The 27,354-nt window shown below is 37.0% G+C and overlaps 1 protein-coding gene across 18 annotated transcripts in view; it reads left to right on the top strand.

Annotated features, from left to right (window-relative positions):
* Nucleotides 1-27,354, top strand: part of EIF4G3 (eukaryotic translation initiation factor 4 gamma 3) — a 350,821-nt gene that overhangs the window by 189,184 nt on the left and 134,283 nt on the right. For 11 of the 18 annotated variants that reach the window (XM_044237357.1, XM_044237358.1, XM_044237356.1 and 8 more), the window contains 5 exons: nucleotides 6,192-6,212; nucleotides 7,065-7,244; nucleotides 7,812-7,926; nucleotides 19,536-19,633; nucleotides 21,579-21,701. In XM_044237357.1, the coding sequence (XP_044093292.1) occupies nucleotides 6,192-6,212; nucleotides 7,065-7,244; nucleotides 7,812-7,926; nucleotides 19,536-19,633; nucleotides 21,579-21,701 (537 nt within the window). The remainder of the gene's footprint in view (nucleotides 1-6,191; nucleotides 6,213-7,064; nucleotides 7,245-7,811; nucleotides 7,927-19,535; nucleotides 19,634-21,578; nucleotides 21,702-27,354) is intronic. The other 7 variants (XM_044237359.1, XM_044237355.1, XM_044237351.1 and 4 more) reach the window with 1 other exon arrangement.

The following is a 27,354-nucleotide window of genomic DNA, read 5'->3' as shown; positions in this document are numbered from 1 at the left end:
TAACAGTATTTCACATCAAGGAAATATGTTACCTAGTGGCAAACAGCATTGAAACTGTGCATGTTTTCCTGTTGTAGTTTTGTTCTTTTTACTAAAAGATTAAAAGAAAAGAAAACTGCTGGCTTATTTTTATTTTTTAAATTTTTTTCATTATGACCCTTCAAGGTTTTTGTGTTGTTACATTTGAAGTCTTAGTTTCTGGTGGAGAAATATTTGTATTGCTCTATGCAGTTTCTTAGATTTGGAAAATAAAATAAATGAAAGTTTAGAGTTTGCTTCTGGGGTTAGACTTGGTATATCAAGCCAAGTGTAAATAAGATCAAGCATTTATGCAGCCTTATGACCAGTCCTCTTAGATTTTTCAGAGCTTAATGTAAGTCAGTCATGGGCAGTTTATCTAATGCCTTAGTCACCAAAGAGTTGTAGGTTAGGGCAGAAATAGTAAAGGAAAATACAGGTTGGGAGTTGGCATAACTGGGAATCTTGGCTTCACTACAAACTAACTTCGAGCCTCAGATTTCTTATCTTGGGAAGTGGATAAACTATGCCCATAAGTGATAAAATATTGAAGTTTTACAACAACTGCACTTACTTCCTAAGGGAGTTATGAGGATCATAGTAACCTGCCTGTCAGAGTCCCTGGCACATAGTAGATTCTGGGTAAATGTCAATTTTCTTTAACAGTGACATAACCTGCCTATCTTTCCCTCCTCTCTCAGCCTGTTTTTACCTGTGAGCAGAGTATTCTACAAGGATGCTCATTTTTCAGAGTCTGCAGCATGGACAGACAGAACACCTGTCCCTGAACAGAATCCTCGGGGTTTTTTCCTTCCATCTGACATAATCCTCTATGGCACTGCTATCTAGTAGAACTCTTGTAATGGTGGTGAAAATGTTAGTGTGTTGTTCACGACACGTTTCCACATGTGGCTATTGAGCACTGAAACTGTGCAGTGCAACTGAAGAACGGAATCTTTCATTGTAAGTCATCAAATATGGCGAGTGGCTATTCTATTGGACAACTCAGCTCTAGAGCTTACATCTTTTAATTCTTAATGACACATAAGTTACGTGATATTGGCCACATGCAAGGAAGGTACAGAAAGAATTTAGAATTCGTTATAAATTGGTGTTAAGTCAGCAAAGTATCTGGTTGATACTTGAATGATATCCCATTACGTGGACTCTTCACTGTTTATTCCCTTACAACTTGTGAGAAAATTATAGCACTGTTATTTTTCTCAAAAGTACCTTAGAATTTTTAAATATATTAACCTAAAAAATTCATAATTCCAAATCTTACTGTTCCTCTGGGAGGCTGAACTATATATTGCAGAAAGCTAGGGATTTCAGGAGCACATTTTTTATATAGTTTTTATTGCTTTGCAAAATAATAATTATTCTGTAGTTTTTTCCACATAGGAAGAACTAATGTGATTGAATATGATTTTTCGAGTTGCTGAAAATGAATGGGTAGTTTTCAGAGAATATTAACTTATTATGTAGTTTTTAAAAAAGATATCCTTGTCTTTTTTTTTTTTTAAGATTTTATTTATTTATCAGAGAGAGAGAGAGGAAGTGAGCGAGCACAGGCAGACAGAATGGCAGGCAGAGGCAGAGGGAGAAGCAGGCTCCCTGCTGAGCAAGGAGCCCGATGTGGGACTCGATCCCAGGACGCTGAGATCATGACCTGAGCCGAAGGAGCTGCTTAACCAACTGAGCCACCCAGGCGTCCCAATATCCTTGTCTTTTGATGATTTTAGAAAGAGTGAAGTCATGAAAAGTGATAGAATTGCCAACATATTCAAAAAACATTTATTCCTAATGTTATTGGCAAGGAAACTTTAGGTAACGGTATAATTATCACATCTTTAGAAGTATTTTCCAAGGGGTAACATTTTCCTTTTGGTTTCTAGAATGTTACAGTGAAAGTTAGCTATCATGAGTACTCTAAATTCAGCCTCTGTTATAAATGTATCCAAGCCCTTTGGAAAAGTTGCACAAAGTGCCACCTCAAATGAGAGCTGATTCTTTCCTTGCCATTCTCCTGGCGAGAGAGCGGCATAGTAGTGGACCATTGAAAGATAAAGACTTAAAACAGATTGAAATCAAGTTTGGGAATGATACTTTTTTTTTTTTTTAATTAATGTCTTCATATTCTTTTTTTTTCCCCCAATTTATTTATTTTCAGAAAAACAGTATTCATTATTTTTTTCACCACACCCAGTGCTCCATGCAAGCCGTGCCCTCTATAATACCCACCACCTGGTACCCCAACCTCCCACCCCCCCGCCACTTCAAACCCCTCAGATTGTTTTTCAGAGTCCATAGTCTCTTATGGTTCACCTCCCCTTCCAATTTATCCAAAAGCACATACCCTCCCCAATGTCCATAACCCTACCCCCCTTCTCCCAACCCCCCTCCCCCCAGCAACCCACAGTTTGTTTCGTGAGATTAAGAGTCACTTATGGTTTGATATGGAATGATACTTATGTTGTACATGATTCCTCCCTTCTCTACCTAGTCTTTTCTGGCATTTTCATCAGTGACTTGGATTAAAGACATGCCTGTCAAATTTGCTGATAGTTACGTGGTTTTGACCTTGTATTATACATTTGGAATCCAGAAGTATCTGTACAGTCTGAAATGATGGGTTTGAAATTAGCCAAATACATTTTCAAAGAAACAACATACACAATTCCCTATCTGAACTTCATTACACAGCCCTAAGAGTATATACAAAAGGGAAGAACATAACTTGTTGCCAGGTTATATATAAAGAAGACGTAAGGGTTTTATGAGATTGTAACTCGGTACCAGTCAGTAGTAAAATGTGGTTGACAAAACAGCTCCTGTTATTCTTGGTTTTATTAATGGAAATATAGTCAGCCAGAATAAGAGAGAGATGTTGCTGTTTCATTTAGCAACAGATAAATTTATTGATTGAGCCCAGATAGAGTCTAGGGAGACACCACCTGGGTATTTGTGTTTGGGTCTCTATTTAGTGAGACTTTTAACTGTGGGACCATATTGAGAGAAGACTGAAAAGGGAATTTAATATGTTGGTTGGAGGGACAGGGCATGGAGGGTAGTAATTGGCTTTGAACAAAAAATAGACATTGGTGTGAAGGTTGGCAGTGATGGATGTCTCCACATAACTTAGAGATTTATCACTTCTGTGGAAGAAGGATTTGACTTTGATGTGATTTTAGGAATATTTATTGGACCAGAGGGAAAATGATACAGAGAGAAAAATTTGGAGCCAGTAAAAGGAAAGTCAGAACTCCATTTAATAATGAAATGGACTGTGTCTTTGGTTGCTCAAGTGTCGTAACCTGAAGGGCATGTCAAATAAGAGATTTAAATTTTAGGTATGTAGTTGGACTAAATGGCTTGTACTGTCCTTCCATCTAGCATCCCAGAGAGTTTGATTAGTGGAGAGGAAAAGGGATTCAGAAACATTGCAAGCAGTTTGGGAAGGCCCATTCACATTTACATGTAGTTTGCTGCCATACCCACCCACAGATTTTTAATTTCTTGTACCACTATTAAATCTAACTCTAAATTTACAATTGAATGATTAGGAGAGAGTACATTCATTTTTTATTTCTCTTTTTATTTCTTTTATTTGTTTCTTTAGCACATTCTCTTTTTATTTCTTTGCCTTTCCAGTCATTACACCTTTTTTAGTCCTATAGATAGTAGAATCTCCCGTATGGGGGAAGGGGAAGGGGAGAATGAGGAAGGGAGGGAACTTCTTAAGGGTGAAAAATAAGCTCCAGACAGCCTGTCCTTATAAAATTCTTGTGCAGTGAGTTTGAGTAAAAGGTCTGTTAAATGTTGTACCGAGGAAGTAAAAGCATATGAACAGTTATCAGTTACTTTAAGGGAGATAGAGAATTAGAGTCTTGTAAGTAGAAGAAATTTATTTTCCTGTATAATAAGCATGAATTTTGTGAAGTAATTGTTGTTAACAGGAATGTTACGATTGAGGGATATGCCGCCCATTAGTGCACTTGGAGAAAGGTCTCACCACATCCCCTGGGCCTTAGAAAAAATTTCTTTTGACTGTCAACAGTTGTTTGAAAATATGAGGGGTGTTCCATTTCATGAGAAGTAGGGTGTGTAACAGTTAAAGTTTATACACCTAAATCTGACTGTGCTTATTAAATTATGGGTGGGAGACCTTTAGAAAGTTACTTAATCTCCCTGTCCCTCAATTTCTCCATGTATCTAATGGAGGTGTTAATAATACTACCTGCCTTAGAGGTTTGTTTTAAGAATAATTTACTATATGTGGAAAATAATTGGAGTAGTACCTGGTAGCTAGTAAGTGCTATATCAAGCTTCAGTGTTATTTAATATGCATATGTGAATACACTCTCCTACACTGCTTCAAAGCTGAAGTCTTAGTTTATAAGAAATATTGCATGTCCACATAACCATAAATTTTGTGGTTTTGTGGGTTCGGCTGTATGATAATATTAGCACTATCATCAGAAACACTTATTTCTTTTTTTAAAACTACTGAAGAAAATAGGCTTCTGAATCCTCCTTGAATAAGCTGTATTCTCAACTGTCATAATCAGGGCGTTAAAAACCCCAGCAGAGGAGTTGGAAACTAGTGCCAGGAGAAGGACTCACATACAGTAAACTGTTAGAATTGTGGAGAAACTTTGCCCATATATGCTTTCCTTGCTCTGCACAAGTTAGTAACACCATGCCTCTTCAGTGCACTAGGCAGTAAATATTCTTAAAGTAAATATTCTTACAAAATTTTGTGATAATATAACTACAGTGAATCATCACCTGTTGTGTTTGATACTCTCTTTGTCTTGGCTGCCCTCTAGAGTTGGTGGAAGAGGATCTTACAGGAGTAAGATTTCTGTCCACCGCATCCAACATGTTGTAATGCTCATTAAGTTGAGCAGATGAATGACTGTCCTCTCTTTGAGGCCTGTAACAGTTTTGTGGCTCCTGTCATATTAACCAAGTTATAAAAATGCTTAAGTTCATTCATGAAGTGTGTTTACAGCTCACATACATTGATGAATAATAGATTCTGTCTGCTGTGTAATTAAGAGAGGCGAAGTGTAGGATGCAAAGTTTATTAGTTCATGTTCTTGGTTGCAGCCAACAGAATTCTTGTGTCTGTCACCAAAACTGTGTCAGTGGAGATAACAGCAAGACTATTGTTATTGGGGTGGTCCAGCCCAGGTTCCTGTTATCAGCTTTGCTGCTTGTACTTTCTTTTCATCTTCATCAACTACTCTTTATGGCCTTTCCCATCTGGTTCCCTCATCCACTCCATTCTCCTGCTGTACTGTCTATTGCATTTCTGTGACTTACTCTTTTTAGGGCTTTCTTTGTCCTGGGTTGTGAAGGCCAAATGGGGATGAGCCTTGGACGTTGGATCCTAATTCTTCCAAACAACACAAAATAAAAAGTCATTTCTTCTACTATGTGTAGGTGACTTGATGTTTAGTAAGGCAGGATAAGACCTGAGTGGGCCCAAAGGTCAAAGCTCATCCTTGCTTTATTTGGACCAATCATAATCAGTATTCATGTCTGGAATTGTGAGACAACTTAAGAAATTTTGGAGCTAAACCACATTTTAAGACTAGTTTTATGTTTCCCCATTTTAAAGCTTTAAGTGGGTTCTTATATTCTGTGTTAATTGAGAAGAGCAGATTTCTTTCCTGAAGGGCCTGATATATTTTGAAAAGTTTAGTTTTTCTTAGGACATTTGCAAACTTTAAAATAATGAATGGCACTTTTATTATTAACTACTTTCTCCATTAAAGATGGTGGATCATAGAGAAGCTAAATAACTAATGCCATATCACATAATGGGTATCTGTAGAGCCAAGAACAGGAATCAGTCCCACCTGTACTTTAAAACAGACATATCCTTTCAAACTGTTATAATTTGTAGCTACTATAAGAATATTTTTGCCACTGTATTTATTTATATTAAGTGTGATTCAGTTCTTCAGTTCCATGTGTCCTTGAATTCTCAAGTGGAGAATTGTCATTCTGATTTTCTAATCTTCCTTCTTCTCCTATTATTACTAAATAGAAAGATATTTTTGTTGAGCTGCATGCTATGTCCTACCCCTTCCTACTGATCTATAAGCTTTTCCATTGGCTTTCTTTCTGTTTCCTGCTGCTTTCTTGCTTCATAATTGAAGGGAGGATTCAGACCCATCCAGGTAACAACTACTGGTTCTGCATGGCCTCTTTATTACTCTGTTCCCTTATTATTACAGTGAGATTGATTGTTTGCTGATGAATATACATGCATTCACGGTGAGAATTTATTGTTGGTATATTGTTTCAAGGCTTTTAAGCCTGCAGTGAGAGCCATAAATAACCACAGGTACTGGCTGCCATTTGATAAATTTGAGTTCTGCTCCTTCCAGACCATTCTTAAGTCTGTCTAAATTTTCCACTTTTATTGCAAACTATTCAAGAAAGCAAAATTGGGTTCAATTTAATATGGGGTTGCCACTTTTTAGAAAAGCAAGGCCATTCTCTTCATGTAATAAATCGGCATGTGACAACTCTCCTGATAGTTTTACTTTAACTTGACTTCGATAGACTGAGATGAAAATCTTTAAGTCTAGAAATATTTTATAAATTACTTGAATGGTAGCTTTTTAGGGGACTGCTTTTAATTTTTAATATAAGTACTTTTATATAGTAGAACAACTTTTAGAGAAACACAAGCTACTCCTTTTGTTATTTTATCACACATTTTAAAATTAATAATTATGGTATATAATTTTTTGTTTAAGATCGCTGAGGCTTCATTTTTAAAGTGAGTGCCTTACTGTTTTCATATATGTGATAGCACTGATCAAAACTTGACTTAAAAATATTCTAGTATAGAATATTTTTAGTGATCCCAGCCACATGCAGTTTAGCCTCTTTTTGTGTATATTGTATTTCCAATTCAGTTGGTAAAATTTCTATTAGTGGACAAAAGGAGAAAGCTCAAGATAGTAAAATTTACACATTCCCCTTAGTAAAAAAACTAAATATTTTTTTTCTCCCCTCCTCAGTTTTTTCAGAGGCCTCAGATACAGCCTCCTAGAGCTACCATCCCGAACAGCAGTCCTTCCATTCGTCCTGGTGCACAGACACCCACTGCAGTGTATCAGGCCAATCAGCACATCATGATGGTTAACCATCTGCCCATGCCGTACCCAGTGCCCCAGGGTCCTCAGTACTGTATTCCACAGGTAAAGTATCTGTCAGGTTTGTGTGGTCCAGCAATAGAGTGGGAATTAACCCAAATTCTCATCAGAGGAAGCAGGGAGGGTGGGTGATGGCATTGGTTTTTAGTGGTATGTGAACTTTTCTGTTGGCTGTAAGTCTGGCCATTTTGTCATTTTCCATAATATTGTAAGGAGATATTTCTCTTCCATTTTTCTAAGATGTTTGAGAAATTATTTTTATTTTCTTGCTTTTACCCCATCCCTTTCCCATATCCATCTGCTCTAAAACAGACTCAGTAATTATGCTCTTCCTGTGATAACATTCAGTTTCATTGAAAGCTACCAGCCTGAAATAATTTTACAGCGAGCTGATGTCTGTCTGTGCACTGATGTGCTGTAAGGTTTTTACCTACTGCACATCTTTCTCTTCATCCTCATTGCATCTTGATGGCAGGCAAGCATTTTTTAATGTATTTAACCGAGAGTTTTCACCTTATTTCAGTAATTGTCTTATACACACACACAACTTTTTTTTTTAATAGTAAGGCATCTTCATATTATTTATAAATATCTTTAATTTCTCTTTTATAGTACCGTCATAGTGGCCCTCCTTATGTTGGGCCCCCACAACAGTATCCAGTTCAGCCACCAGGGCCAGGGCCTTTTTATCCTGGACCAGGACCTGGGGACTTCCCTAATGCTTACGGTAAGTATGAAATATGGAGGAGTTCCTGCTAGTACGGAGGAGTTCCTGCTAGTTCGTTTTTGTGTTTGGCTGATCAGTTTAGTCAGTGAGGTTTTAGTGGTATAAAGAATTTTTAAATAAAATGTTGCAAACAGTTCTGAATCAAAAGCTTTTTAGGGAGTGATTTACAAGGAAAGGGTATTACAGAACTATATTTAGTTAATGACACCACCTGGAAGAGCTGGTAATTCTGTTGCAAAGAACCCATGTCTTAAGGTTCTGAATCTGCAACCAACTCATACTTAGATTTTTATTGGATTTTTGCTGATGGAATAAATACACAGTTGGCTGTTGAACATCATAGGTTTGAACTGCATGGGATCACTTAAACAATAATTTTTTTGATAGATACAGTATGGTACTGTAAATGTGTTTTCTCTTACGATTTCTTTAACAACATTACCTTATCTCTTAGCTTAACGCTTTTGTAAGAATATATATGTATACATATATATATGTATACATATATATGTATTACATATAACATATAAAATATCTGTTAGCTGTTTACATTATTGGTAAGGCTTCTCAGTCAGCAGTAAGCTATATTAGATAAGATTTTGGGGCTTCAAAACTTATACATGGATTTTGGACTGCATGCAGGCGAGCAGAGGGTGCCCCTGATGCGTGTGTTGTTCAAGGGTCAGTTATAACTTATCTCCCGTTCATGATTTTTCTCCAAACATTTATCACCATTTACCAAAATGTTTGTTAACGTTTTCCTGCTAGAATATAGTATCCAGAAAGACAGTGAATTTTATTGTTTTGTTCACTCTGGTATCCCTAGCACCTAAAATAGTGACGAGGTATTGGAGTGGAATGCTTGAGTATAATTCAGTGTTTCTGTGATTCCTTTTCTGCAAAATTGTGATAAGATTTGTGTCATAGGAAGGTTATGAGAATTAGTGAAATGAAAATGCCTTAAAAAATCACAAATGTTTTTAATGTAGAGAAATAAGTGACATGTTTATACTTTGTGAACCAGTACTAAGATGACTTATTCCATAAATTTCTAGCACATATTATACTTGGTTTATTATATAGAAAGTAAATTCTAAGAGTTAAAATCAGCAAATTCTTGAAAAATTAAACTTTTGGATTCACTAAGCATTGATCTTTTCTGCTACCAGTAAGGACATATTAAAATTTTAACTTGTTCTTTTAAGATAGTGTAATCTATTTTATTTTATTAATTAATTAACTTATTTTTTTAAGATTTTATTTATTTATTTGACAGACAGAGGTCACAAGTAGGCAGAGAGGCAGGCAGAGGGAGAGGGAGAAGCAGGCTCCCCGACGAGTAGAGAGCCCAACGTGGGGCTCGATCCCAGGACCCTGGGATCATGACCTGAGCTGAAGGCAGAGGCTTTAACCCACTGAGCCACCCAGGCACCCCAGTATAATCTACTTTTAGATAAATAGGTATCCACTCACCAATTTCGTAACATTGAGATTTAGTGTCTCAGTTCTTTACATCAGAATTAATTGGCATTAGAATAGCTCAAGAACATTTCCCTTAGGTTTTGAGGTGAAACAGGCCAAGGAACCAAGTGTTACCTGGTTTTACTACTTCTAGAAAAGGGAAAACTTTTCCTTTTTTTTTTTTTCCTTTTTCTGTTTTTGTTTTTTAAGATTTTAATTAGTTATTTATTTGACAGACACACACACAGAGAGAGAGAGAGAGAGAGAGAGAGACCAGAAGCAGTGGGATTGGGAGAGGGAGAAGCAGGCTTCCCGCCGAGTAGGGAGCCCGATGCGGGACTCAATCCCAGAACCCTGGGATCAGGACCTAAGGCAGAGGCTCAACGACTGAGCCACCCAAGCGCCCTGGGAAAACCTTTTTTTACAACTTGGTTACTATTGCTTGTGAGACTGCCAGTTGCAAAGTGATACACTTCATAATGTCATGAAATGGTTTTACTGAAGTTGTGTTTTTACTAGGAAATATTTGTTATTTTCCAAACTATACGTGGCTTATAGGTGTTTTAAAATAAAATAATACATGTGCATCACCCAGCTTTGACATGGAATGTTGCCAGTACTGTTGGCGTCCCTTGTGAGCCCCTTGAAGTTAGTTTGAACTCAGGGTTTTCATACCAGTTAGTGTCTTTGTAGTTATTCTATAAATTTAAATCCATTTAAAATTATTTTTCCATTTTAAGAAAGATTTTAGTTATTTATTCATTTTATTTATTTGAGAAAGAGATTGAGCGTGCAGGGAGAGGAGTCAAGGGAGAGGGACAAGCAGATTCTCCTCTGAGGGCAGAGCTGACATGGGGCTCAATCCCAGGACACTGAGATCATACCTGAGCCAAAATCAAAAGTCAGATGCTTTAACTGACAGAGCCACCCAGGCATCCCCAATAAAAATTCTTTTTAAGTGTAAAATTGACAGTTGGTATCATCAAGAATTTATTGACTAGAAAACCTGTAAGTGAAACAGACTGGCAGAGTAAGCATGCTAAAATCCACAGAATTTTCTCCTTCAATCCCATTTTGTAATGGGAATGCAATTGTATCATCTTTTTTTTTTAATTTTTTGTTTTTTTTATAAACATATAATGTATCATTAGCCCCAGGGGTACAGGCCTGTGAATCACCAGGTTTACACAATTGTATCTTCTAATTCACAAAATCATTTTGAAAGGCTTCTCACTGAATTCTAGTCTGTTTATTTACACTTTACATAATTTTTTGACACAAAATGTTGTCATTACAATTCTGTTGTAAATCTATGCCAGCCTTCTTTATTGCTCTTAATACTACTGCAGTATATCTAGAAACAATATAGATGAGTTTACTGGTAGGGAAATATTTTTCTGATTTGTATATACAGTATTATAATGTATTTGGCTTTATTTCTATCACTTATAGACTGTATTTGTTTATTTTCACAAAATCAGGGTATTGAGGGGCAGTTGTATCTCAGACATTATTGATGTCTGTTCCTTTTGTTAGATATTCTTTATTCCCTGGGAAATTCTTACGCAGATCCAAAATCCATCAAGTAGACAATTTGTCATTTAGATTAAAACAGTTTACCTAGTTTCCTTAAGGTGAGAAAAACAATCTTTTTTTTTTTTTTTTTGGTGTTCTCATATATTTTTATTTTTTTATAAACATATAATGTATTATTAGCCCCAGGGGTACAGGTACCCTCCCCAATGTCCATAACCCCACCACCCTCTTCCTACACACCTCCCCCTGGCAACCCTCAGTTTGTTTTGTGAGAGTTAAGAGTCTCTTATGGTTTGTCTTCCTCCCGATCCCATCTTGTTTCATTTATTCTTTTCCTACCCCCAAGCCCCCCACGTTGCATCTCCCCTTCCTCATATCAGGGAGATCATATGATAGTTGTCTTTCTCCGATTGGCTTATTTCGCTAAGCATAATACCCTCTAGTTCCATCCATGTCCTCGCAAATGGCTAGATTTCATTTCTTTTGATGGCTACATAGTACTCCATTGTATATAGATACTATATCTTCTTTATCCATTCATCTGTTGATGGACATCTAGGTTCTTTCCATAGTTTGGCTATTGTGGACATTGCTGCTGTAAACATTCGGGTGCACGTGCCTCTTCGGATCACTACGTTTGTATCTTTAGGGTAAATACCCAGTAGTGCAATTGCTGGGTCATAAGATAGCTCTATTTTCAATTTTTTGAGGAACCTCCATGCTGTTTTCCAGAGTGGTTATACCAGCTTGCATTCCTACCAACAGTGTAGGAGGGCTCCCCTTTCTTTGCATCCTTGCCAGCATCTGTCATTTCCCAACTTGTTAATTTTAGCCATTCTGACTGGTGTGAGGTGGTATCTCATTGTGGTTTTGATTTGTATTTCCCTGATGCCAAGTGATGTGGAGCACTTTTTCATGTGTCTGTTGGCCATCTGAATGTCTTCTTCACAGAAATTTCTGTTCATGTCCTCTGTCCATTTCTTGACTGGATTATTTGTTCTTTGGGTGTTGAGTTTGCTAAGCTCTTTATAGATTTTGGATACTAACCCTTTATCTGATATGTCCTTTGCAAATATTTTCTCCCATTCTGTCAGTTGTCTTTTGGTTTTGTTAACTGTTTGCTTTTTTTTTTTTTAAGATTTTATTTATTTATTTGTCAGAGAGAGAGGGAGAGAGAGCGAGCACAGGCAGACAGAGAGGCAGGCAGAGGCAGAGGGAGAAGCAGGCTCCCTGCCGAGCAAGGAGCCCGATGTGGGACTCGATCCCAGGATGCTGGGATCATGACCTGAGCCGAAGACAGCTGCTTAACCAACTGAGTCACCCAGGCATCCCTGTTAACTGTTTCCTTTGCTGTGCAAAAGCTTTTGATCTTGATGAAGTCCCAATAGTTCATTTTTGCCTTTGCTTCCCTTGCCTTTGGCGATGTACGTAGGAAGAAGTTGCTGCGGCTGAGGTCAAAGAGGTTGCCGCCAGTGTTCTTCTCAAGGATTTTGATGGATTCCTGTCTCACACTGAGGTCCTTCATCCATTTTGAGTCTATTTTCATGTGTGGTATAAGGAAATGGTCCAATTTCATTTTTCTGCATGTGGCTGTTCATTTTCCCAACACCATTTGTTGAAGAGGCTGTCTTTTTTCCATTGGATATTCTTTCCTGCTTTGTCGAAGATTAGTTGACCTGAGAATTGACGGTCTATTTCTGGGCTCTCTATTCTGTCCATTGATCTGTGTGTCTGTTTTTGTGCCAGTACCATACTGTCTTGATGATGACAGCTTTGTAATAGAGCTTGAAGTCTGGAATTTTGATGCCACCAACTTTGGCTTTCTTTTTCAATATTCCTTTGGCTATTCGAGGTCTTTTCTGGTTCCATATAAATTTTAGGATTATTTGTTCCATTTCTTTGAAAAAGAAATGGATGGGATTTTGAAAGGGATTGCATTAAATGTGTAGATTGCTTTAGATAACATAGACATTTTCACAATATTTGTTCTTCCAGTCCATGAGCGTGGAACATTTTTCCATTTCTTTGTGTCTTCCTCAATTTCTTTCATGAGTACTTTATAGTTTTCTGAGTATAGATTCTTTGCCTCTTTGGTTAGGTTTATTCCTAGGTATCTTACGGTTTTGGGTGCAATTGTAAATGGGATTGACTCCTTAATTTCTCTTTCTTCTGTCTTGTTGTTGGTATAAAGAAATGCAACTGATTTCTGTGCATTGATTTTATACCCTGACACTTTACTGAATTCCTGTACAACTTCTAGCAGATTTCGAGTGGAGTCTTTTGGGTTTTCCACATATAGTATCATATCATCTGCAAAGAATGGTAGTTTGACTACTTCTTTGCCAATTTGGATGCCTTTTATTTCTTTTTGTTGTCTGATTGCTGAGGCTGGGACGAGAAAAACAATCTTAAAATAATTTTTCATTATGAAAATAAACAAGTTAGTGAGAAAAATACAAATAATATGGAATGTATAAAGTTGAAGTAGCCAGTTTTTTCCCTTTCTCCATTCCCTAAGGAAATAATGATTTAACAGCTTAATATATACTTTTTCTTTTATATTTAAACAAGTTTTTAATATAAATGGTCACATACTATTTATAATGTTCTAAATCTTTCTGTTATTTTTTCCCCTATCTCACAATATATTCATGGACATCTTTCCATTTCGTTACCTATAGAATTTCAAATTACATAACATTACATTTTAGGTGAATGAATCAATCATACATGATCATACATGAATCACAATGTATTATCCAGTCCTCTATTGATAGGCTTAGGTTATTTTAATTATTTGGGCAGATATTTTAGTTTTAAGGCTTATCATTAGTTAGTATGCTTTTATCAGACTTAAAAGTTGTGATCCAATAGTTCCCATCAGTTATAGGTCCTTCAGCTTTACCACCTCAGAGCAGCTATTCTGGCCTTACGGTCTAGAGGACATAAACATCCCCCTTCCTGTTTTCTCATTTTGGAATCTCTTCTTCTTTTACCCTTCCACTCCCAGTTCTTCATTTCCCTCTGATCCTTGTACCCCAGTACTCTTCTTCCTCTTCTTCCTAATCTTGGGTTCAGGTTAAAAGCAAGTATAAGGAGGCGATCCTGGGTGGCTCAGTCATTAAGCATCTGCCTTCAACTTAGTCATGATCCCAGGGTCCTGGGATCGAGCCCCACATCAGGCTCCCTGCTCAGTGGGAAGCCTGCTTCTCCCTCTCCCACTCCCCCAGCTTGTGTTCTCGCTCTTGCTGTATCTCTATCAAATAAGTAAATAAAATCTTAAAAAAAAAAAAAAAAAAAGCAAGTTTAAGGAATGGAATCCTAATTCTCTGTTCTAAAGCACAGCAGTCCTGTCTTCTAGGGCAGAGGGCCTTCCTCTGGCAGAACTGGTAAGGAAAGAATCCTAGTCTTTTTCCTTCCTGCCCTAATGGTGGAGTTGGTGAGTTGGACAGTCTGTTTTGTTGAAGTCTTAGTCCTTTGTGCTTAGCTTACAGTTCACTCTAGGGTAATAATATTTTACTCCTCTATTCAGTTTTAATCTTGAACAATGATTCTCAAAGAATGTTTTTATCCTTACTGAAGTTCAATAACCAAGATCATAAAATTCTGTTAATACATTATAATTCTTGAAAAGTAACTAATGAGTAGTATTTAATCAATGTCACTTTTCAGTTTTTCTCTCTTCAGTGTTTCTTAAATATTTTGATGCCTTTTGTATCAGAAAAATACCTCATGAAGACTGAAATTATTTCCAGGCAAATGCTAGAGGTGATGGCCCAAGGTGTGAAAATTTGGGTTTGGGAGCAAAGAGATGCGGTTAACAGTGACAGTGATACTGAGAAAGAAAAAAGAGTGAGAATTTACATCGTTAAAAGATCCCATTCTGGGACAGCTGAGTTGTTCAGTCAGTTAAGCATCTGCCTTTGGCTCAGGTTATGATGTCAGGGTGCTGGGATCGAGTCTTTCATCAGGCTCCCTGCTCAGCGGGGAGACTCCTTCTCCCTCTGCTTGTACTCTCCCTCTCTGTCTCTCTCTTTCTCTCTGACAAATAAATAATATCTTAAAAAAAAAAAAGCGCCATTCTCCTTTGTTTCAAACCACTATACTCTCCCTTTTTCTCACTGTACCGTGTGATTTTTTTCCTCCTCCTTTCATTTTCTTTTGCACTCTTTTTATGAGCTCTGTGGGGGCTTGGGTGCCTTATTCAGCAGCTCCTAAGAGCTGAGGGATTCATTCATTATTACCCGTGGTGTTTAAGTGGGAAACTTTCTGGCTTCTGAAGTATGTGTTCAATGGAGTGTTAATACTGTGATTGTTAACCAATTGTGATTAATACTGTGATTTCGTTAAGCAACCAACTCTTTGTTTTGGCTCAAATCATGATTTTGGGGTCCTGGGATTGAGCCCTGCATTGGGCTCTGTGTTCAGTGCAGAGTCTGCTTGAGATTCTCTCTCCCTGTCCCTTTGTCCCTCCTGCTCATGTTCTTTTTCTCTCTCTCTCTCTCAAATAAATAAATCTTTTTAAAAAATATTGTGAATAGGCACCTGGGTGGCTCCAGCCTTTAAGTGTCTGCCTTCGGCTTGGGTCGTGATCCCAGAGTCCTGGGATTGACCCCCCATTTTGGGCTCCCTGCTCAGTGGGGAGCCTGCTTCTCCTTCTCCCACTTCCCCTGCTTGTGTCCCTCTCTCACTTTGTCCCTCTGTGTCAAATAAATAAATAAAATCTAAAAAAAAAAATACTGTGTTGATATGGTTGTATACTAACATTATTGTTCTGGGATGGGATAAATAATGTTGGCACATTATTTAATGTGCCAACCTGCATACTTAACCGCTATTTTTATATTGTTTCTGTGGGAAAATTTAGTTTTGGTAGGTTTTTGGAAGACATACAGTGTATAAGACAATGTGGTAGGTATTTTGTAGGATATAAATGTTGAGATATTCTTCTTGCCTTTTAGGCTCTTAAAGTACATTTGTTTGATATTTGTGTTTGTCTTTGGGGTTTTACCATTGAGAACAAATGTAAATATTGACCAGACCACTGGTTCCCAAATTTTTCTATCCTAGTCAAATAAAATTTTTAAAAAGTAAAGTAAAATAAGGGAAGAAACATACAGAACTTATTCCCTTCTTAATTTTGCCACAAAGTCTTTCAAAGAAAACTGTTATTTAATGTCAGCAGCATTTCATATAGGAAGGCTTTTTGAACAACAAAGGAACAAGACTGAAATAATTTCAAAATAGTAACAGACCTTTCCAAAATGTCAAATTAGCAAGCCTATAGTTGTAACTTTGTGTGTGTTAGTATAGTAATGTGGTGCTTTATTATTGTGCTTATTATTGAATAAATTTTGCTATATATCATTGACACATTTTGTATAGACTGGGGTTTGATGAACCATCAATGGAGACCAGGGATCGGGGAAGAAAAGGGTTAGCCCTTTTTCTATAAAGGGCAATATTGTAGCTTTTGCAGGCCATATGGTCTCTGTTGCAACTATTCAACTCTGCCATTTAGTGGAAAAGCAGCCACAGGTAACAGATAAAATACTACATATAGGTGTATTCCAGTAAAACTTCATTCTGGATTTAGCCTGTTGGCTTTAGTTGACATACCCCTAATCCAGATAAACCTGCAACATTCCATGCATAAGAGGTCAGGGATAGCATGTAACATACCTAATTAGTAAATGGTATGTAAAAGTTATTCCCATTTTTAATAGAATAAAATGTTTTTAAACGTCTCTGACTATATGAGAAGTTGAATTAGTATTTTATAAAAGATAACCATTATTTGGTAGGATAGAAGTCCCACTCTGCTGGGGTCCACAGTTTACTTGATATTTTACTAATTGTGTTTAACCCCATTATTAAGCTATCTTATGGTACCAGGTTTATTCAGCTGATATTTATTGCTTGTGTATTATATTATATGCTAATCCCTACCCCAGTCGTGTTGACTCAAAACTGCTTCATTAGAACAATCTGATTTTTTTTTCTTAAAGGGATGATTCACCTTTTGGATCTTATGTCACTCAGTTTAAAAAATATGGCAAAGAAGCAGACTGTATTGCCTGTCTAGCAGCATTTGAAACCGATTTTAGGGGATTGTTTTCTGAGTTTGGAACTAGTAAGAGTAGTATAGGGTAGTATAGAATCACCATGATCTCAGGGTCCTGGGATCGAGTCCCGCATCGGGGGCTCCGCTCAGCGGGAAGCCTGCTTCCTCCTCTCTCTCTTTCTGTCTGCCTCTCTGCCTACTTGTGATCTCTCTCTGTCAAATAAATAAATAAAATCTTTAAAAAAAAAATCACCTATTTAAGCTTGACTTTGAGAATAGTGTATACATTACCAGAAGTATGGCTAATAAGGCCTTTTTCTCTTTTTACCCTGAATTCATTGAAATCCTAGCCATGCCCCCTGTTTAAATCTTCTCCAGATTTGATGGAGACCTGCAGAATTCTGGTACCTGCAAATATGGTACTGCTTCTAAGAAATTACCTCTTGAAGACGTTATGAAAGCAGGGATGGTTTGTTGTTGATGGTGACAGTGATAATAGAGCCAACATTATTTGACTCCTAACTAAAGTACCAAGGGTTTTACCTGTATTAACTACCTACCTATACCTTCATGTTTTTCCTTCTTGCTATCATGACTCAACCATCATTGTTTCTACCAAAGGCTTGTACTGCTCGTGCACTGGATCCCATCATGTACACATTTAAGGCTGTTACTCTAGCTGTTCTCTTCTCTCTTTCTGGCTTTATCATTTTCTTTCCCTCTCTGCTGGTGGATTAGTCCCTTTGGCATGCAGGTATATACAAACAAACAAAAAACCCCAACCACTTTTTTGCTTCCCTTTATAGCAAAATTTTAAGAAAAGAATGTTCGGCTGTCTTTATTTCCATCTCATTCACCTCTGAGCCCACCCTAATCAGGATTCACTTTCCTGCCCTTCCACCCTTATAACTTTTGTCAGTGTCACATGTGCATTCTACTTTGCTGAATCTTGGTTGACTCTCAATGCCATTTTACATAATTATGCATGCTCCCCATTCCTGAACCCTTCTCTTTACTTCAACCACTGCCTTGATTTTCTTTTCCATCTTCTTTGCTAGGTTTTTTTTTATATATATATACCTATAATCTCTGAACAACATAGAGTGCTCCAAAATTTCATCCTTGGGTTCATTCTCTATTTGTACTAACTTCCTCAGTTACCTCATACTCCACTAATTCCAAAATGGATACCGATTCTCTGACTCCAGACTTGTGTCTCTTCCTCCCTACTTGCTGCTATCTGCCTTTGAAGGTCTAGTAAGAATCTTAAACTTTACACGTCTGAAATTGAACTCTTGACTCTTATGCCCTAAACGCTACTCTTCGTCTAGTTTTCCTCATCTCACTAAGTAAAGAAATAGCACAGTAAATAGCATTGTCATTCTTACACTTGCTGCAACAAAAAACCTTGAAGAGTTTTCCTTGACACTTCTTTCTGTCATAGTCACATCCACTCTGTCAGCAAATCTGTAGGTGCTACTTAATGTATCCAGTATTTGACCCTTTCTCATCACCTCTTCTCTTAGTACTCTGGCTTAATAATAATTGCAACAATAGCCAAACTTTCAAAAGTTAAGAAAGTATTCATTAAGAGTCCAAGGGGTGGGTGGAAGAAGGTAATTTCAGGTAGAGGGACAATGGAGTCAAAGGTACAAACAATGTCGAAAAAATTCACGTATTCAAGGGATAGTAGTAGGTAATAGGTTTTTGCTAGAGCAAAGGTATGGAGCTAGAGAATGGTACATAAGGTAGTTAAAACCCTGGAACCTGGACTCCTAGTATTAGACTTTATTTTTCAGCTGCTTGTTCTCCATCTTTTTTCTGCTTCAATAGTGTGATATTTTCTAAGCCTTAAGGGTAGTTCCCTATGACAGTGGTTCTCTGTAAGTAGGGAGAAGAATCAGATTACTCCCACTCCATAAGCTGATCATATGTATTCTCCTTCCTCTGACCAAACCCCCACACAAAACGTATTCACACAGATCCTTGCTTGAGAATCACATTGCAGGGAATGGCCAGGCCCCCAAAATAGATTTTTTAAAAAGTAGTGCTATAATATGATTCGTTTCTTTGAAAGGTGACTCTGGTGGCAGTCTGTAGGAGTTGTTTATTTAGTTGTCTTCATATTGGATGCTGACAGAGTTAGGTGTTCTTGAGTTTTTGGAAATCATTCCTTGAGTACTTCAGTAAATAGAAGAGAGCTAATGGATAGAGAAGATTAAGAAGAATGCTTTTGTTACTTATTTTTTTTAATTTTTAATTTTTTATAAACATACAATATATTTTTATCCCCAGGGGTACAGATCTGTGAATTGCCAGGTTTACACACTTCACAGCACTCACCGTAGCACATACCCTCCCCAATGTCCATAACCCCACCCCCCTTCTCTCAACCCCCCTCCCCCCAGCAATCCTCAGTTTGTTTTGTGAGATTAAGAGTCACTTATGGTTTTAACTGATTGTCCAGAGACACAGTGCCATTAGTAGTCTTATAATGGTTGACAAAGTAACTGAATGCTTCTTTTCATTTTTTTTTCTAATTCTTTAGGAACGCCTTTTTACCCAAGTCAGCCAGTGTATCAGTCAGCACCAATCATAGTGCCTACGCAGCAGCAGCCCCCTCCAGCCAAGAGAGAGAAAAAAACCGTAAGAGATACTTATTAACTTTTCTTATTTTATAATCTAATGTCCACTCCCTTATAAATAAGTTTACCCACAGCTGTAATCATTATTCATCTGAATTCACAAATGACTGCCATTTTTTGTTCTTTGCTTATATCCTTACCGCTAGACCTAGACAGTTTGTATGGACATAATAAGTAGAAGTTACAAGAACCATTTGCTTAATATCATTCTTTAATCAACTACCACTGAGCTAGTTATGCTAGATGAGAACATGCCTTCTTTATAACTGGGAGAGTTTAGTCCCCTAAGATCTTACTACGTGAAAGATATTTGAGCTCTATCTTCACATAGTGATTATTGTCCTTTAACTTCAGTTCTAATCAGCTCTACATTCAAATATGAACTTACAGGGGAAAAACAGCACAAGTGGAAATGACCAAGGTGTTAAGGACAATAAGAAAAATCCTCCCTGTGGAATAGATTTATTTTTAGAAATAGCAGAATTTAGAAAATGTATTGTGTTTTTAGGAAGTTACAGGGACTTTGCTTCTGTCTAGTAAGTCAGGCCCAAGAATATTAGAGTGCAGTAATATAAAATTCACATTGTGGTAGAGCCTATAGAAGAGTGGCTTGCAATATCTTACCCATTAGGACACATCAAATGGAATTCACAAGGATGAGATATGTGGGAGAGATACCATAGCATTCAGTACTCTTGAAAGTACTCTCATTTAATAAAAATTAATAAGGTTCCAAAATTGGGTCTCTTATTACCAGAAACAAATTTCTTGTGCACACATCATAATAAGCAGGACATACCCATGTATGAGAATACTAGAGTTGAGAAAGTATGCTTTAGAAATGTTGAAACAGCATGGTAGATGTTAGATGTGAAGAATACCCAGCATGCAGAAACATTAATAAAGAAGATGATGAAAATGGAAGACCTAATAGATGTAGCTGAAAAAGAAAGTAGAACAAATGAAAGAGAAGCAATATTTAAAACTATAGAAGAGACAGGTTTCTGTATCTGAAAAAAATAGCTGATATTAGAAATCTTACTGAAGAACTCCCAAAACAGTTTCCAGATCCAGGTGGTTTTATTAACGAACGCTTTGGCATTTCTAGAAATCCAGGGCTACCTTGGTTTCACTCTGGAGGTAGTGATAGCAGAAGGGGTGTTTCGGTCTCAGCACTGTCATAGGATAGAAGGCCTAGACCCAAGTGCTCTGTCTCTTTTGCAGCACCATTTCCACCGAAATCTATAAGCATAACTAGCCTTTAAAAAAATTGAAAGAACACCATACACATTGTTCTGCATTGCTTTTTACCTACGAATACATGTAGATGGTCATTCCATATAAATATATGTAGATCTATTTCATTCTTTCTATTGGCTGATTAGTATTTAATGTAAGGATGTACCATATTTTTTAATTACTATATTCTTGATCAGCCTTGAGCATGTTTCTTTGCCTTTGCTTGAAAAGCCACTATTGAAATGAACATTCTTATATACATATGTAAGGTATCTGCAACATAAATTATTCCTAATTACCAGGATCTGTGCATTTTTCATTTTTTTAGAGAACCATTTACAACCCCTAAAGCTTTCTTCTACAGAGTAATGTATATTTTAAAATGATTTTATTTATGAATCTTATGTTAAGCATTGTTAATAAAATCAGTGAACTTGGCAGTGCTTACAAGACAAGCATTAATATTTTGCCATTATGATCCAGAAATTCAACCAACTGGGTCTAATTTTAGCGTGTTATTCTAATTAGTTCAAGTCAAATGTAATGTCCCAAACTTATTTGAATGACCCCGTATGGTTATGTGATTGAAATAAAGTCAGATGTGGTGATTATCAACTTTAACATTTGATAGATTTCCCAGTTTATGCCTATAAATGTACCATATAGATACCCATCTCTCAATATACCATCTTATTCTGACCTTATAGATAAGAATTCGGGATCCAAACCAGGGAGGGAAAGACATAACAGAGGAGATCATGTCCGGAGGTGGCAGCAGAAATCCTACTCCTCCCATAGGGAGACCCACTTCCACACCTACTCCTCCTCAGGTAAGACAGAGTGAACCGTGAGGGATGACACTGTGTATTTATTTTTTCGCTAACCTCTGCTGGGCTCTTCTTTTTTCTCTAGCCACTCTCTGTACTTCTCATGTCCATCAGTTGTCTCATAGCCTTGAATATCTAAATGATATTTAAGCAGACATGTTCTTTGTCTTTACAAATTGTTATAACTTCCAGATTTTTACTGGTAATATTTCTGTGTATTGTCTCCACATTCAGAGCATAGCTGCTGCCAATCTTCCTAATGAACTATTGCATGATACCAAAAGGAGCTGCTATTCCTATGGAAATCTCATCAGTAATTGAGTATTTCATGTTTCAGTATGAAGCTGTAGGAATTAAATGCTGCACACTATGTTCGTGAAAACTTTAAGGTTGAAAATTTAAACATTGTTACTTAACAGTATTGTTTGGGGCAAGTGCCTGTGTAACTCAGAGCACAGTTGGATGTATTTTCGGTATCCCTCTTACCTTTTAGGACTACATAAATGAGCTTTTTGCTTGGAGGGTGTCATCTTTAATTATTTACATTGGGTATTGGGAAATTCTGTCAGCTAAGTACCTTTTAATTCCTATTGCAGAATGTAGTTATCATGGTCTTCTAATAGTTCACTTTTTTGCTTTTAGAAATCAAGACATTCCAGGAAGAACTGGAGTTTAGTAAACTGTAGTAGAGGCTGAAAGTCCCTGAATTTGCCAGGATTTTGATTTCATCACTTGATCGTTTTAAATTTTGAAAAACCATTCGGAGGAGATGAGTGATTTTGACAGCTTTAAAATACCTAAACTGAGAGCTCAGCGTATAAGACAGAAAATATGAAAGTTATTAAGGAGTAGGGGCTGCTTGCTTCCCTCTTTGTGGCTTGATTTTGAGGTATTCCTCAGGACCCAGTTTATGAACAAGTGATAGGGATGATTAAATATTTTAGAATGATGGATTATCGACTTGATATTAGTAGCACAGGTTAAAAAAATTTGTTAAAAATGTTCTTAAAAATTGAGATCCGAATACATGGCTGAGTTTAGAGCCCTTTGAAAATGTGTGAGTTTATTTAATTTCCTCCCTGTGAGTGAACATGATATAGGTAGCATTTATGCATGGAAGCTTGTGCACAGTTAGGTAAAAGCATATTACAGAAAAACCTGGAATGTGTTGCGTAGGGCAGTTAAATTTATCTCTGTTTTCCCACATTAGTTAAAATATTACTACTTTCAGGCTATATACTTGACAACCTTTTGTTGATTTGTGTTCAAATTCTCTATCATATATGTCTTAGTATATCTTTTTGTATTTTAATTCCCTGTGGTTTGTTTTTCTTTAATATTACCAGCTTGATATCCTACCTTCTTTTGGTTACACTTAGCTACAGAGATCCTTTTGCTCTCTATTTTTTTATCAGGGACCGCAGGTTTGAATGAAAACAGGTGTATGTGTTTGTGTAAACATAAAGCACATTAAATATATGCTTTTAATTGATAAAGGCCACCAGTCAATAATTATAATGTTGGTAATACTTTTTGTTGTGTAATATTGTCCTGAAGCCTGAGTTTACTTTGTTATTTGCACTCAAAACCACATTTATTAATGTGTAGCCTTTCCAAATGCATGAAATTCATGGAATGCACACATAGCTTTTTAGCAAACATCTAGGCACTAGAAACATTCTGTTTTCCTTTTAAAAACAACTGCATAGGGGTGCCTGGGTGGCTCAGGGGGTTAAGCCTCTGCCTTTGGCTCAGGTCATGATCTCAGGGTCCTGGGATGGAGCCCCGCATCAGGCTCTCTGCTCAGCAGGGAGCCTGCTTCCTCCTCTCTCTCTGCCTGCTTCTCTGCCTACTGGTGCTGTCTCTCTCTGTCAAATAAATAAATAAAAATCTTAAAAAAAAAAAAGAACAACCACATAAACATGATGATGGCAACTGACTGTTGGCTTTAATTTTGGAGATGGCAACTGACTGTTGGCTTTAATTTTGGAAATATATAAAGAATGGTGCACATAGAGTGGGAGAAGACATCCCTGGGTAAAGTAGGCAGTTATTATTTCCTGACTATTAGATTATGTAAAAATGTTGGCCCAGTATTTCAAAAGAAGCTAGAGATCCTTATTTATGTAAAAAATCTGCACATTTTAAATGTTGATGGCTAATTCTGTTAACAAATAGCACTATGCCAGCCTAAGAAAACCCATTAGGTTTACCCTAAAGATTGTTAGTTTGCAGCTGTGGTCTAATTCTAGATAGCTCCTGCACCACATTCTAGTTATTAAAACCACAGATGAGACAACCCTCTGCATTAGAATTTATGTTTGAATAGTAAATACTGTATTGCTTTGGCTTTATCATGTATCTGCCTTAAGTACCAAAGCAAGTGCCATGAATAGCAAAGCCTTTCCCTGTCATTGACGTCATCCCCATCTTAAGTGAGACAGAGGACATTTATTAATATATGATTGGATCTCCTGTGGAGTGTATACAAAGACTTATGAATGCACAGAAGTGACCTAATGGGACAGACTTACAACTCAGGTTCAAAGGTGCTGGATCAGAGAAACCTGTTAATGGTGTGATAATATAGGGGAGGGATTTAAAAGCTTTGGCTCAGAACCAAACATACTTGGTTTTGAGTCCTAGTTCCACCACTTAGTTTTGTAATGTTAGTCAAATTACTTAATTTTCCAGAGCCTTAATTTTCCACATTAAAAAAAAAATGAGGTAAAGGAAGCCTACCGTATAGAGTTATTGTACCATTAAATAAGAGTAAATACCTAAAATTTGCATGAACTCAAAGCACAGTGAACATTCTATACACACTTCCCGTTACTAATATTGCAGTTGTTAGTGCAGGAGGCTCGGAACATGACTGGAAGATTCTGGGAAGGCTTCACAGCAGAGATGACATTTGATCTGAGTTCCCAGATTGGTATTCACATAATGAAAAGAGAGGGAAGGATATTCCAGGCGGAGGGACAGCATGTTCAAGGTGGCAGGTAGAGATGAGAAACGGGATGAAGGGAGAGGATTGTCGTTTCACATGATAGATTAGGGAGTTATTCTTCTACAAATAGAAAATATGTAGCAATTGATTACTACTAAGGATTATAGAGTGACCTTATAATTTGTCATCTGAATTGGGGTTTTACAGTGCATGGGGATGCTGTGAATCATTTTGCTGGGACAACAGGCATAAACCAGTACTGTTCAGATAAACAGGATGCATGGTTCCCCTACGTGTAAAAGAGGGAATGGTCAGATGTTGACTCTTCCAGCTTAGATGCCTGGATTTATAGTAAAATATAACATGGAATATACATGAGAATGTTTGAAGAGGGGAATGAGTTTCATTTTGGCAAGCATTCAAGATAAGAGGGAGTGAATTTAGGGAAACTGTAGTAGGTATATGTGAGGAGAAGGGAAAGGATAAAGAGGGTTTGCTGCTACTGTTTTTGCCCTAAAGAGTAGATTGAATTTGAAATTGTCCTTCTTCTTAAGTTTTAAAATGACTACAGAATAACACCTGAAGATTTTATGTCTCAAATATATAAAAAATACATGCATGTATGTACTCGTGCCCATTCGGGTGATCACAGTGCACTGAGAGAGGTACATGTGGAGACCTCATTGCGTCCTAGAACGCTTGCTGTGGTCTCCACTCTGTCACTGAGATATCTGACCTTAGCGCAGAACATTAAGTCCTTTTAAGCCCTACTTTTTCATCAGTAAAATGAGGGATTGTAGTAAGTAAACTCTGAGTTCCCTTTTAGCTTTTAAATACTAAAGTGGGAAAGAAGGGGGATGTGTTTGTTACTTTCCCTCAGCATCATAATCTCTCAGCTGTGTCTCTGTTGATAGCAATAAGGCACAAGGAACATTTCTGTATTAAGAAATGTGCTAGATGCCTGGAAGTTTTTATGGAACTCCTTAGGATAAAAATAAATATATGATGCTATATAGGCAAGGCTTCCAGAATTGTCTACTTCCAAAGGCTAGGGCGATGAATCAAAAATGACTCAATTTTTTAAATGAACTACTTTATATATCTTTCTTCCTCTCCCTACTACCTTTGTTCTTTTTTCTGTTTTAAAAATTACTCTTCTTTAAAAATTACTCTTACAGTGAAGTACTATTACAATATGTGAGAGTCCTATGCCACAGGGTATAGGAGCAGAGAAAAAGTTGGAATTTATGGATCGCTAGAATATCTTGGAAAGATATAGCCTCCCGTTTGGCATTTAGTAAAATTGCCAAAATCAGCAAATTATTTAGTCTTTTGAAGAGCTTTTTATTAACTTGATAACTGGAAACCTTAAATTCTGACCATTTGTTATAGTTTTAGCAGTAATAGTTAAGTTGGGTTCTGAAGCTTAGACAATGATACAAGGAATTGTACAGTAAGTAGGTAAGTTTGTACATAAAGAATTTGAAGGAGATATTCATGTAATGCAAACAAACCCAGTTTTAATGTTTATTTTTAATTTTTAATTTTTGTTTTTAAAGATTTATTTATAAGTGAGAGAGTGAAAGTATGTGCATGCACAAGAAGGGGGAGAGGGAAAGAGAAGCCCAAGCAGACCCCTGCACTGAGTACAGAGCCCCACACTAAGTTCAATCTCAGGACCCTGAGACCATGACCTGAGTTGAAATCAAAAGTTAGATGCTTAACTGACTGAGCTACCCAGGGACCTTTCATCTTAACTTTTTAAAATGTCACCTTTTGAATTAGTCATAGCACTAATGAGTTAATATACTTGTCTGTCTTGAAGCACATAGGTATGTTTTTGTTTTAAGTGTTGTCTGCAGTAAAGATAGTGGTCATGGAATTAAATCATATCATTTTTCATCTTTTTTTAAAAGATTTAATTTATTTATTTGACAGAGATCACAAGCAGGCAGAGAGGCAGGCAGAGAGAGAGAGGAGGAAGCAGGCTCCCCGCCGAGCAGAGAGCCTGACAGGGGGCTCGATCCTAGGACCCTGGGATCATGACCTGAGCCGAAGGCAGAGGCTTTAACCCACTGAGCCACCCAGGTGCCCCATCATTTTTCATCTTTAATAAAATAATTTCTCATTAGTAATCTCTTTTGTTTAAAAATAGTGCTTTTTGGGGTGCCTGGCTGGCTCATTCTGTAGGGCACGTGATCCTTGGGGGTTGTCAGTTTGAGCCCCAATTTGGACAAAAAATTTTAAAAAAGAAAGAAATAGTACTTTTCAATAGTTTAGAAAGTGTTGTAAACTTTAATCAGGTATCTAATTGGGAGGCTGATTCTTTTAAAAGTTTTAAACGAGATGTCACAATGAGCAAAGACCCTTAATGGTTAGGGTTCATCTATTCTGTTGTTGAAAATGAATTTGTAAATGGACAATCGGGGTTGAACTTAGAGTTATAAAGCAGAGTTGTTGATTTCCTCAGGTCTGTATCCAATCAGGGTTTTGTAAAAATGTCCTGAATTTTTAATAAAACCAAGATTATCAAACTTGAATGCCTATGGGAATCTCCTAAAGCCAGAAAACAAAATTTGATGGAATGCTGTTTTTGAGAGATACCTTAACTTTTTAGAAACTCATGGAGCAAATGTGTTTTAAATTGTTTTGGCATCCCAACAAAGATCCACTTACAGAACATTAATAATATTAAATTTTATTTTA

This window comes from Neovison vison, chromosome 2 (genome assembly GCF_020171115.1).
Source record: "Neovison vison isolate M4711 chromosome 2, ASM_NN_V1, whole genome shotgun sequence".
In the NCBI taxonomy this organism is placed as follows: Eukaryota; Metazoa; Chordata; class Mammalia; order Carnivora; family Mustelidae; genus Neogale; species Neogale vison.
Note: the sequence above shows the minus strand (reverse complement) of the source record. Positions and strands in the feature narration are given on the sequence as shown.